This window comes from Lolium rigidum, chromosome 4 (genome assembly GCF_022539505.1).
Source record: "Lolium rigidum isolate FL_2022 chromosome 4, APGP_CSIRO_Lrig_0.1, whole genome shotgun sequence".
Classification (NCBI taxonomy): domain Eukaryota; kingdom Viridiplantae; phylum Streptophyta; class Magnoliopsida; order Poales; family Poaceae; genus Lolium; species Lolium rigidum.
The window spans coordinates 166117773-166131366 of NC_061511.1; the positions used below are offsets into that span (position 1 = coordinate 166117773).

General features: G+C 38.2%; 1 protein-coding gene across 3 annotated transcripts; it reads left to right on the forward strand.

Moving 5' to 3' along the window:
- Nucleotides 1–335: 335 nt before the first annotated feature.
- On the forward strand, nt 336–13352 carry LOC124706239 (protein EXPORTIN 1A-like). 3 transcript variants are annotated; one of them, XM_047237894.1, is made up of 35 exons: nt 336–540; nt 1137–1253; nt 2341–2433; nt 2518–2589; nt 2691–2798; nt 2870–2952; nt 3069–3207; nt 3293–3361; nt 3562–3639; nt 3721–3825; nt 4130–4237; nt 4314–4412; nt 4596–4799; nt 4887–4946; nt 5198–5308; nt 5452–5549; nt 5622–5730; nt 5955–6020; nt 6194–6292; nt 6381–6461; nt 6546–6635; nt 7351–7436; nt 7854–7934; nt 8011–8193; nt 8361–8427; nt 8508–8618; nt 8730–8837; nt 8912–9049; nt 9140–9265; nt 9340–9444; nt 9636–11324; nt 11626–11720; nt 11994–12058; nt 12846–12911; nt 13015–13352. In XM_047237894.1, the coding sequence occupies exons 1-35, from the start codon at nt 445–447 to the stop codon at nt 13032–13034; spliced, it is 5025 nt and encodes a 1674-aa protein (XP_047093850.1). In that variant the 5' UTR covers nt 336–444; the 3' UTR covers nt 13035–13352. The 3 variants fall into 3 exon arrangements, with proteins under 3 accessions (XP_047093850.1, XP_047093852.1, XP_047093851.1); XM_047237896.1 differs by having other exon boundaries at nt 11626–11660; XM_047237895.1 differs by having other exon boundaries at nt 4314–4391.
- Nucleotides 13353–13594: the final 242 nt, after the last annotated feature.

Sequence of the window (13594 nt, forward strand, 5' to 3'; positions counted from 1 at the left end):
AATTTGAATATTAGAAAAACCGCAAAAAACCAGCAAAAACTGAAAAAACAGAAAACCCGTGGCAAACGGAAAAAGCAAAGTAATATATGGGCCTGGTCCAGGCTCGGAGGAGGGTGTGCGGCGATTTGCCTTGATTTGATGAACGGGCGGTGTATCCGGTGTCCCAGTGGGCCTGTAGGCCGCTCTAGCCTGTGCACACGGTATACAAACTTCGATCGTAGCCTCGTGGGGGAGAGAAAGCAAATTATCGAAAACCGAAAATAAAACCGCACTGTCTGCTTCCTTTCTCCCTCCCATCCATTTCGATTTTCGAACCCCTCGCCCCCACCGCCGCTCCAGCCGCCGCGTCCCCTAGGGTTCCGGCGCCGCGAGCCCCTCTACACCGTCGCCTCTCCAGCGAACTACGCCTTAACCCCCGCCTCTCCTCTCAACCCCAAAGTCGCCATGGCGGAGAAGCTGAGGGATCTGAGCCAGCCCATCGACGTCCCGGTGCTCGACGCCACCGTCGCCGCCTTCTTCGGCACCGGATCCAAGGAGGAGGTAATACATGCCGCCGCCCGCTCGCTGATTCACCCTCTCCCATCATACTCTCGTTTCCTTGGTATCTCCTGCCATTGGCCAGTGCTGCTGCCGAGACCTAGTGTGCTGAAGTTGGGATGTGCAGCATGTGCTAGGTGATAGTTTGCTTGCTAGAAGACGATGATTTTTTTTTAACTGAAGGTTTGGGGGTGGAAGGGGGTAATGCTGCGAGTAGTAAACTAGGGTTTGGTTAGGCATATTAACGATCATCATATGTGGAAAATGGGCATGCCTCTTTTTTATAATTTTATTATAGAAGGCAGAGGGTTTAATTACAAATCATATCCTTGATAGGATAGAGACACAACTACACACACACCCACAAAAACCTAAGATACTCTCTTGCTACAAGCTTCACCTCACCAGCAACCCTCCAAGCTAGCATCCAAAGCTTCATTGTCTGAAAACAAATTTGCCACACCTGTACATGGTCTCGGTATGCAGCACTAGCAGTTTTGTTTCGTCATTAGTGGTATGATTTTTGTGGCTATTCATAACTTTGCTGATAGAACAATGTCACACGTGTTAACAAACTGCATGCACTTTGCTTGTCTCAGAGGAATGCTGCATACCAGATATTACAGGATCTGCAGAATAACCAGGACATGTGGCTGCAAGTGGTCCACATCCTGCAGAATTCGCAGAATTTGAACACGAAGTTCTTTGCCCTCCAAGTAAGTTTCGGCACCTGATCGATTTTTTTTTGAAGTGTGAAGGTAGTTTTCTAGAGGATAGACCAAGAATGGCTTTGCGAATATCTTTCTTGTTATGCTAGAAAATAGCTCTTGTCAAATGCATAACCGGGGTTTAGAAAAATAAACTGTTCAGTAGGTTTGAGGGTTTAACATATTTGAACACAGTATGCAATTTTGAAAATTCTGTGGTTTAGAACTGATGGATGTCTAATAGGATTCTGTTTTGGCATGTGAGCTTAAGCGAGATACCTTATCTGTAATTTAGAAGAAAACAGTTTTTTCTTAATCACCACCAGTTGTTTGGAATCTCACTACATGAATAGAATACACTAGAGGTTTTCCATAATCTATATAGCTTTGTTTCGTAATTGTTAAGCTGCAATCATCTAAAAAAAGCTGACTTGTCTGCCAGTATAGAAGCACAATTTAGGTTTCTTTTGTGGTGGATGTGATATCTTTTTCAAGCCTGGTAAAGGATAGTCGTCCTATCAATATTTTCTCAACTTTTCCATCTATTTTTGTATCTCAAACTCAACTTAAATAACATGCGTGATGACCACCTTGATGGCACATGTAGAGGCGAAATGTAATCACTCGGTATATCAGTTCACATTATCATGCACTATTCTATTTTTTGTACAAAATATGAGCAGAAGATGGACAAGATAATTAGGAACACTAAAAGCTCTGTCACATTGTTAACATTGAAAAATGCACACTAATGATAGCAACACCTTTTTAGGAGTGATGTTGGTTACTGGCTGTCTAATGCATAGTGGATAGTCTATGACATATATTTAAAGGGATATGTGTGGGTTTGCTATTTGAACAGTGATATTGTTTGAACCTTTAGAGTTATTGTTTGAAGCAGTTATGTTGTACAGACCTACACAATCACTTGACATGGATCCAACATATGTTGTTTATTAAAGTTGCATTTGCTTTTCAATTCTGAATTTATTGGATCCATGTGAAGTGATTGTGTAGGTCTGTGCGCATGCATTCTACATATGCACTATTGCGTCAAGTGTTTTTCATGTGCTGATTATTTATAAATATACTTTAGGTACTTGAAAGTGTTATTAAGTACAGGTGGAACGCGCTGCCGAGTGAACAACGTGATCGCGTGAAGAATTACATATCTGATGTGATTTTTCAGGCAAGAATTAACTTCTATGTTAGCTATGACAAATTCTTTGTCATTTCTCTCGAAACAAATCCGTTAACTTATGCACTCTACCAGCTCTCAAGTAATGAGGTTTCTTTCCGAAAAGAGAGGCTTTATGTTAATAAGCTCAACATTATATTGGTGCAGGTAAGTTTAAATCAAGCCATTTAACCCATTTGTTTTTTTACTATATGAAAATACATGTTATTGAGATTTCACTTGTGTTTTGAATTGTTGCAACGTAATAGTTTCTGAAGCATAAGTGGCCAGCCTCGTGGGCATCCTTCATTTCTGACCTTGTTGCAGCGGCAAAGAGTAGTGAGACAATATGTGAAAATTGCATGGCTATATTGAAGGCAAGCTGTGTTTCTATTCTATCTGCTTAATTGTTGTACCAGAGCAATATTAACTATGCAATAATTTGCAGCTTGTAAGTGAAGAGTTTTTTGATCTATCAAGAACTGAAATGACATCACATATGATTGAGGAACTCAAGTCTTCACTTAACAGGTTGGATTGTTGCCATCTACCTTTCTTGTCTGCGTAATAGCTTAGTAGAAATATACTTGGCTACCGAGACTACTAATTTTAGTTGTTCTGTCCCAATTTTCTATGTTGCTGAACAGTGAATTTCGTCTCATCCACGAGCTATGTTTGTATGTCCTATGTACACCACAAAGCTCTGAGCTGATCCGTGGTACACTGGCTACGCTTCGCGCTTTCTTACCATGGATTCCTGTTGGATTTATCTTCGACTCACCGTTGGTAATTTATCTAGATTCCCCTAGAAAATTCTTATCTATATGGTTCTTTAAAAAACCATGCCTTATTTCCCCCTAATGGCTATTAGCTGGAGACGTTGCTGAAGTTCTTTCCTATGGCTGCTTATCGGCATCTTACACTTCAGTGCCTAACAGAGGTAAAGAAAACATATTGTTAGATGTGCTTAAAATGGTTGTGCTTTAACTATTTTGTTGGAGTAATGCAAAGGCAGCCTTTCTAATGTCATTTACTAGGGTGCTTTATGTATTGCTTTACATAAATGTGAGTAAAGGGACACTAACATTGATGTAACTTGTTTCCTTGCTGACACAATACTGTTTTAATATTTCGTTGTAGGTTGCTGCTCTTCAGTTTGGTGATTTTTATAACATGCAGTATGTGAATATGTACACAATTTTCATGATGAGGTTGCAGGTACGGTGTACTGTTTATTATTTATTTCTTAAATATTTTCGCTTATACTTTTCTTACAAATGGATTTTCGCCAATGTTTAGGGTATTCTTCCTCCTAGATTAATTCCCAATGCCTATGCTAATGGTTCCAATGATGAACAAGCATTCATGCAAAATCTGGCACTCTTTTTCACTTCCTTCTTTAAGGTAAGATCCTTGTCATTATGGATACACCCAATTAATTGATTAATTAAATTCAATATATGAGATATTTTTTTGGTTCAAAAATATCCATAGATGGTAAATGGTAGGAAATAATTGGGTTGTAGCCACATTCCCAGCTATAATGCAAACGAATTTTTATGACATATGTTCATTGTCCTGCATTTCTGGATTCTAGGATTTACAAAGAGATATGCTAATGAGCAATGTAAATGGTAGGAACTAATAAATCTCTGCATGGTCTAGTCGCTTTCTTTTTGTGATAATTGCCCTTTTGTGATGCATGCAGAGTCATATACATATACTGGAGCGGTACCCTGAAAATAGAGATTCATTACTCCTCGGTCTTGAGTATCTTATTGGAATTTCATTTATTGATAACACTGAGGTTTTCAAGGTAATAACTTTGAGCTTGATTTAGCATGCATAACGATTCTTGTAAAGCTGTATATCTCAGGATGATTAATCTACAGGTGTGTTTATATTACTGGAATGCATTTGTGTCGGAGTTACTTCAAGAACGCAAAAAAATCGAGCCGGCAACAGCAGCTGTAAGCATGATGGCACTTCAGGTGCTTTTAGATGGTTTTCGGTATCTATGGAAGTGCTGTCCATATAATCTACTTAGATATATCCAACTTTCTAATATATGCATTTCGTCATTTTTTTTCTACGGTTGTTTCTTGCTTTGTGAAATCCTTCTTCTCAACTTAACTCTTATATCATTCTGGTAACATCTATCACATGAATTGTAGGCTGAGATGATTCCTAGAGCTGTTGATGGTACTAGTACAGCTGTTGAGCATAGGCAGCAGCTTTATTCAGGCTCACTGTCAAAATTACGAGCGTTGATGATTTGTCGGATGGCAAAGCCCGAGGAGGTATTGATTGTGGAAGATGAAAATGGCAACATTGTACGTGAAACATTGAAAGATAATGATGTCCTTGTCCAGTATAAGGTTTGTAACTAATTGACAAGCGGCTGTGATTCTTTATGAGGTGTGTAATCATAGAACTGATGTAGAACTTCTTTTCTTCAATTGTAGATCATGAAGGAAATACTGATCTATTTGACTCTTCTTGATCATGAGGATACAGAGCAGCAGGTATCTTTTTCATGATTTCAAGGTCATTTTGTATGTTCAGAAATCATGCACCAAATATTATACACTATTAGTAAGCTTGTTTGCGATAAGTAGTACCAGTTGCTGTCCTTCATGTTGAGCTGACATAAGATGTGGTTAAAACATGAATGCTATTGATGGTAACATGATTATTCGTTTAAGAACCTTTGGTCCTATTTACCATCCTTCTGAATTTTAACCACAATTCTGTCCCACTTCTTTTGGAATTGCAGATGTTGAAGAAATTGACAAAACAATTGAATGGGGAAGACTGGAGCTGGAATAACCTCAATAGTCTTTGCTGGGCTATTGGATCAATATCTGGTTCTATGGTTGAGGAACAGGTTTGTACAGTGTTATTGTGATAATTTGTTCGGTTTTGATAAATGTTTTTGGAGGTAGTCGGCATTTTAGTAATTTTTTTTGGGTCCCCTTTCATCCAATGTACCAACAATTTTTAATGGTTCCTTTTGATGTGATATTGCAGGAAAATAGGTTTTTGGTAATGGTAATTTGCGGTTTGCTGGATCTCTGTGAAATCACCAAGGGGAAAGACAATAAAGCTGTAATTGCAAGCAACATCATGTATGTATTTATATCAATGCTCCCATGTTTGGAATTATGAAAGAATGTCTTTACTGATTCGATGATCACTAGGTATGTAGTTGGCCAGTATCCAAGATTTCTCTGGGCTCACTGGAAGTTTCTGAAGATAGTCGTGAAGAAGGTGTTTGAGTTCATGCATGAGATGCATCCTGGAGTTCAGGTTAGTGATGCATTTGCATATGTTTGTTGGAACAGTGAAATTGGTTCTTATTTGTTTTTGTGCGAAATAAGTATGATATTTTTTTCTCACCTCCAGTTCACTGCTTCTGTTTTGTTGCTTTGCATAGTTGAGTTTTCCTCTGCATCTGCACAAAGGCTTTAGTATGTCTTTAAGTTCTACATTATCTACTGTATGTAATGTATGCATTGCACTGCTCGTTGCAGGATATGGCATTTAATACTTTCCTGAAAATTGTTCAGAAATGCAAGCGCAAGTTTGTGACACAACAGGTAGATTCAATCGCATTTCCCTTTGTCCATAATTCTGCATGTGGATGACTGTACTGTTGTTTCGTTTCTAATCATGTAGTAAGAACACGTGCACTATAGATTTATCACATCCAGGCTATATGATACTCACCAGTTACATTATCCATTTTTCCCTTTTCCGTGATGTTTCCCAGGTCGGCGAGAATGAACCACTTGTTTCTGAACTGCTGTTCAGCTTTACTACAACCTTTCTTGATCTGGAGCCACACCAGATTCATACTTTTTATGAATCGGTATGTTGAACAAGTTGAACAGAACGTCGTTCGTAAAAAATTATCTACTATTGATACCATCATTTATGTGCTTGTACTCGCTGTTCAGGCTGGCCACATGATTCAAGCTGAATTGGATAATACTAAGAGGGATGAATACCTCAAGAGATTGATGGGCCCTACTAATCAGGTCCCAGGTTTCACATTTGGTATGCTTTCTGTCATTCGCTCGAGGATAGTCTTTACAACTGTATCTTGTGTTTTGATTTGGCAGAAATGGGCAAAAATTATTGGCCAGGCAGGCCAGAGCATTGATATCCTGAAGAACCAAGATGTTATCAGATCTGTTCTTAACATATTACAGGTAATAATGGAGATTGAAGAGCTTCATTTGACAACCATTGGCTTTACTAGTGTGAACTGCAATTATGCTGGCTGTTACTTATTGCTTTAGAGTTCTTTACTTTCATACAAGATTGTGGTTGGGTACTGAAAATAGATAATATTTTTTACTCGAATAAACCCAGTTTCATTTCATCTCTTGGCAAGACAAGTTGCCAAAACACTTACTGTTTGTTTGCTAGTCAAGGAAAATGAATATTTTCATGCTTCATTAGTGCCACCTCCAGCTGTTGGGCTAGCAACAATATTTACTTGCATTGTGTAGTTTTCCATGCATTTCTTGATTTCTGGTGTTTTGCTACTTGAACATATGAACGCTGCCTTCGGAATATTAGTTAGTCACTTATGCCCAAACTTTATCTAAAGCACGCATTACTCATCTGGACTTGCCAAACTTACCATAAACATGCACTTGATACCCAGACACAAAGGCTATTTGGGAGTATTTTTCACCTAAGAAATTATACCAATATCAGTTATCATTTTTACAAACCAGGAGACTATCGGTCATCACTAGTTTGGCATGCTGTTCTTAGTGATCCTCCCAGATATGCTTTAATTTTGTTGCTAAAGGGGGGTATATAGTTTGGTTTGGGTTTCCTTGTTACCAGGTGTTCTATTGCTCCTAGTGTGGTATGGACACTGTTCTTTGTGATGTTTGATATTTGCTATTGCAGACAAACACAAGCGTGGCGGCTGCACTTGGACCACACTTTCTCCCACAAATTTCATCAATCTTCTTGGACATGCTAACAGTTTACAGGTATTTTCTTTGTCACCCGACACAATGTTTTATAATACCAATAACTGGTTAGCTTGTTCATACGTTTCGAGATAGTCTGAAGAAGTGAAAATACCCTTTTCCATTAAACTGGTCCTGCCTGGTGTCATCTGGCCCTGTAGACTTGGGTAGTTACTTCAGTAAATGATAGTTTTAAGCTGTGTATGTCACAATCTTTTGTTGCTCCCAAGTAAATCTAGCCCCCAATATGTTGTGCTGGTTTAGTATAAAGTCAAAATTGGCTCACATGCTAGTACAGATTGCTTACATACTCATTGTATCTACCCATTTTGTTCTCATAGTTTAGGTTGCATTGTCTTCTTATATCTGCAAAATAGAAAAATGTGTCACAAGCTAATGCATTTTTCTCTTTGCATTTTACATTTTTTTTGGCATCAGAATGTACAGTGAGCTTGTATCAAGCACTATTGCTGAAGGGGGGCCTTATGCATCAAAGTCGTCATTTGTAAAGCTCTTACGGTATGATGCATCATTGATCTCTACCTTTTTTTTCCTTCATTTTGCTGTCTTACAATAGTAATAATATTTCAAACAGATCTGTCAAGGGGGAAACATTGAAATTGATTGAGACTTTTTTGGACAAAGCTGAAGATCTACCGCACCTTAGGAAGCAGTTTGTTCCTCCAATGATGGATCCTGTTCTTGGTGATTATGCTAGAAATGTTTCTGATGCAAGGGAATCTGAAGTTCTGTCCCTGTTTGCAACAATCATAAACAAGTATTGCCTTTAATTTTTTTTTCTGTTGCTGGGAGCTTTTTTTTTACTGGTGTGCAGTAGCTTGTAGGAAGCTTCTTCAAACAGTCATCTGGGATTCATGTTCAGTTATTTTTTGCTAATATTTTGTTGTATTATACATCATTTCTGATCATTATATTATATGGCAGCTACAAAGCTGAAATGCTTTACGATGTTCCTCGTATATTCGATGCTGTTTTCGAGTGTACCCTCAAGGTAGGAATTCTTTCTATCTTCTGTTCTGGAACGTACTCCTTTATGTGTTGAGATTCAACTGTTTGTTTTTTCCTTACCAGATGATTACTGGAAACATCGAAGATTGTCCAGAGCATGCTGTTAATTTTTTTTCTTTGCTTCGTGCTATTGGTACCCATTGCTTCAAAGCATTAATTCAGCTTTCAAGTCAGGTTTGAATTAACTTTTAATAATAAGAATGCATTAGCCTTGTTTATTTAATTTATCCATACAACAATCTGTATTCTTTCTCTTTAATTTTATTATTGGAGTTTCTGTTTCAGCAATTGAAGCTTCTGATTGACTCAATTAGTTGGGCAATAAGACGTACAGAGAGAAACATTGCCGAGACTGGCCTTAGTCTTTTGTTGGAAATTCTGAAGAATTTTCAGGTAGAACATATGGTCCATTTTATTTTCTATAGTAATTATTTGGAAGTTACTCTTTGATATGATTTGTCTTGCAGACTTCAGCATTCCAGAATCAGTTTTACAAAACATATTTCTTGAGTCTTGAGCAAGAGATTTTCTCAGTAATGATTGATTCATTTCATAAGCCTGGTTTCAAGCTTCATGTTTTAGTGCTACAACACTTGTTTTGCGTGGTATGTTTGTGGTGTGTTGCAACTGTCATATTTCCTCTACTCTAGTGTTTGTATGGTGTGTGTCTAACTATTGGATTTCATAATATGCAGGTTGATGATCTAAAGGAGCCTCTGTGGGATGTTTCCACTATAGAATATAAATCAAATGCTGTGTTTGTCCGGGAATACACTACAAATCTTGTTGGGACATCATTTCCTAATATGATGGCTGCTAAGGTATGATTTTCGTAACAGTTATTCCCGTACTTCACTTTTTGCCATCATGACCCTGACAAGTTTTTCTTGTGCAGGTGTCAATGTTTGTTGATGGGCTTCTTAGCTCAAGACATGACCTTACAACCTTTGAAAGCCAAACAAAAGATTTCCTGGTGCAATCGAAGGAGTTCTTGGCTCAGGTAACTTGCTTATCTTTTTAAGTTGATTATCACAGGATTGAGAATAACTAGAGATTCAAGAAATCGAGAAAATGTACATAAAATCTCACTGGAAAACTATCTTTGGAAATACGAGGTAGCACTGTATATCTTTTTAAGTTACTTTGTGCAAGTTGTCTTACGACTTAAGGTGTCTTATTTTTGTGCTTTAGGATAACAAGGATATATATACGGATTATGCCCATGAGCAAATTGGTGCCTACTTGAGGGGGCTATCAGGTCCAGTAGCCAAAGAAATTGAAGGTTATCTTAAGGAATTGTTGGATCCTGATATGCTGATTAGAAGGCATGGTATGAACAAAACAACTGCGCCTATGAATGGGCTATTTATAATCTGCATGGAGCTTCTGGATAAAGCATTCCGTAATGCACAGTTCGCCCACAAGAAGATCAGACTAGCTATCCAGCGCCTCCAAGAAGCCACTGATGGGTGTATGGACCCCAAAGGTACTATTTATAGTGCCAAGGAGATTTCCTCGTATGCTTTGAGTGGACCACTGAGGGAAGTCGAGAACACATTGAATTCTGTGAGAGAAAAGTTTGCTGAGTATGTGTCTTTGGTTGCGAAAAAGGATTGTGAGACGAAGCAATTCAATGAGTATATGTTTGAAGGAGAGGAGATATATGGCATGTTGAAATGTGCTATATCTGATGCCAGATATACATCTTTTGGCATAGAAAGATGTTTGACCTTGGAAAGACAGGAAGAGGAGTGCGTTTATGAGACCAATGAGCAACTGCAAGAGCACTTGGAGAGAGAGGAGCAGCAATGGTTAGATGATGTAGCGGAGCACAACAAGCTGTTCACAGCCGAAGGGAAAGAAAGAATCATCAGTATCATTATTTATGCTCGAGAAGCATTAGTTTATCTTGAAAAAGTTGCAGCAGCGCTTCTTAGATGGAGTGTGAATCAGAAGAGACTATTTCAGCTAGTTCAGCAAACAGAGGAAAAAAATATTCATGACGCGGATCTGATTGGAGCTGAGGCCTTTTCAACTGAGAGTGGAAGGAGCGGCTACATCACGGTGAACAACAGGTCAACACCAAATGGTATGTATTTAGAGTCCGATCCATTTGAAAATGGGGGATACAAGTGGAGATTGCGATGCTATCTAAATGGTATGGGAGATGCAACTGTAGGTTTCATTTCATGTTTTCTGCTAATTGATCCGGATCAGTACCTGGGTGATCATAATGTGGAAGCAAACTTTGAGTTCTCTTTCAAAGAAAACTTCACAGCGGTTTCAATTCTTCAGGGTAGCAAAACTGCAGCAGAAACAATACTTTGTGATGCACATGAGGGCAGCAAATTCCGGACCTCTAGTAAATATGGTAATGAAAAGGTGGTCCGTCTAAAATTTTGTCCTGATTGTTTTACGATCCAGTGCAATATTGATATTGATGACTCAAGCTGTAGAACTTCCTCCATGGCTACATTGCTGGATATTGGATATGCAGCTGATATAGAATTTCATGTTAGTGGAGAGAAGTTCTTGGCACACCAATTTATTTTGGCTGCTGGTTCACCAGTTTTCTTTGCTGCTTTATGTGGTGAGATGAAAGAGAGTGGCGGCACATACACTGTTGAGGAGATGGATCCATTGGTCTTTAAAATGATGTTGGAGTATATGTATTCTGGTCATGTGACTGGAATAAATGGAGAAGAAACAGATACACTTAAGGAGATTTTAGTTGCTGCTGACAGATATGATCTGCCAGGGCTAAAGCTCATATGCGAGGACATCCTGACAAGAGAAGCTCACGTTGATCCCAATCTATGGGAATTCGCTCGAACCTATAATTGCAACCATTTGCAGCACTATTTGATGAAAAATGAAAAGGTGAGAAGGTTTGCATCCTCTACAAGTTAGTTTGATAGAAAGAAAACTTGCTATTCACATAAAAATGCAAAAGAAGTGAAAGTCAATTTGAATTATGTTTTTTGATAAAATTCTGAGTGAGGAAGATGACACAACATTTAAAATAGTTATTCTTGAATTTTTGTACTCCCTGTAATTAGCATGTTAGCTTTGCCTTTTAAAGTGTATATTATGAACACCTTAGGTCCTTTTTCTTGTTCATACTGTGCCCACCGTAACATTACTGCAATTGGCTGTCCTAACTTATTTTGCACTGGCACAGGTTGATTTGACAATTGAACTCTCTAGGCGTGAAAGGTTTGTGCAAGGTTCTTTGTGTACCACTGATTCTGCTAAACATGTTGAATTCCTTTCTATGTGAGTGATCGAGTGTGCAATAATATTGGTAATACAGTTGATATAAGTTTTTGAAAGGAAAGTAAATCTTAATGAGCTGACTTATAGGACTTTGTTGTGTTTGTATGTTACAAGTTGTTTCAACAAAAACTGTTATAAACGTTAAATACTCCTCTCCAGAAAGTAGGGCGGTTTCAGGAAAAATTCAAATGAGCCTAAAGTTTACACATGTTAAGCATGTCCAGTGCAATAGTGTTATTTGCAGTGTTTTATTATGAATGTTTACTCTTTCAGAGAGGAGCTTGCCACTACTAGGCTTCAGGAGGAAGGAAAGACAGACCATGCTAGCAAAGACTTAGGTATGGCTTTAGAAGTGACAGTTTGTACTATTCCCTCCGTCCATAAATAGATGTCTTATATTTGTCTAAATTTGGATGAATCTATACACCATCCAAATTTAGACAAATATAAGACATCTATTTATGGACAGAGGTAGTATTATGATCTACCATCTTCTATATTTATTCATTCCAATACACCACATTGAACATTATAGCTGCTCCCTCTGTCCTAAAATAAGTGACTCAACTTTTTCTAGATACGGAGTTATCTATAACTAAAGTACATCTAGATACATCCGCATCTAGGCAAAGTTGAGTCACTTATTTATGGATGGAGGGAGTAGAAAAAATGGTCTACCGTTCTGCGATTTTGAGTCTTACATATGGTTTAAGTATGGTAGGATTAAGGAAGTTCCTGCATTAGCTGTATTCCTTGCCTTAATGCTGAGGGTACCATTGAAATACTATTGTGTTCCCTCTTACCCCATTGAAGATACTTTTTCTTATTAGATGGGCTAACCAACTTTGCTTTTTTTTTTTCCTTCTATTCATCTATTTGTTTTTGTTGTACTGCATGGTTACCGTAGAATTTTCAGTGATCGCTGTTTTGCATCTTTTGTCAGTATTGGAGCGTAGCTGTTTGATTACTGGCTGACAATCGTGATTCTCACCTATCCATTTTTTTTTGTTGTACTGCATGGTTAGAGATTGCTGTTTTGTACCTTTTGTCAGTATTGGAGCTTAGCTGTTTGATTACTGGCTGACAATCGTGATTCTCACTTATCTGTTTTTCTTGCAATTGCAGATCACCTTACTTTGATCTGGCAACAGAGAGAGGAAGCTGCAAAGAATCACGAAGAGGAAAAAGCTGGTAATAACATGTTGCTTTCCTTTGACATCATCTAGATAACTCAAATCTGTTAGCCAAAAAATCACACTAGATTTGACCTTTTTACTCTGCTTGCTGTTGGCAGTCAAAGAAGAGGAAGGCTGAAGCATGCATCCCAAGCTAGCCAAACAACGGTGGTCCAAGCTTGTATGAAAGAAACCATTGCAAAATATGATTCTGGATACATACATATTGAATAACAGATTGCGCAGTTTGTAAATTAGCTGGCAGAATTGAATCTGTGATTAAAACAAATTATATGTCGACCACGTGCTGGAAAGATCATCGTTAATTCACACCAGTAGTCTGATGAAAGTAGAGCCAAATTATGCGCGCACACTTTTAGCTGCCATAATTTAGTAGAGACAAACTGTAAAGCATGCATATACTTCTATAATCGTAAAGTTTTGGAAAATACAGCGAGGAACAGCTGTGAATTGCTTGCTGTTGCGTTTGTTACTAATTCTGGAAGCTCTTATTTAATTATTGCAATCAAGCAAACTTAGGATTTGCTCTTCAGCGTGCTGATCAAGGTTAATAAAAGAAAAGAGCTAAAGTAGGTGTACATGCAAGATAAGCGCGCCATAGCTCATAAATCAGATGAATTAATCATACACACACTCCAATCATCCACGGACAAAACCATCTAATGAAACTCGCATTCT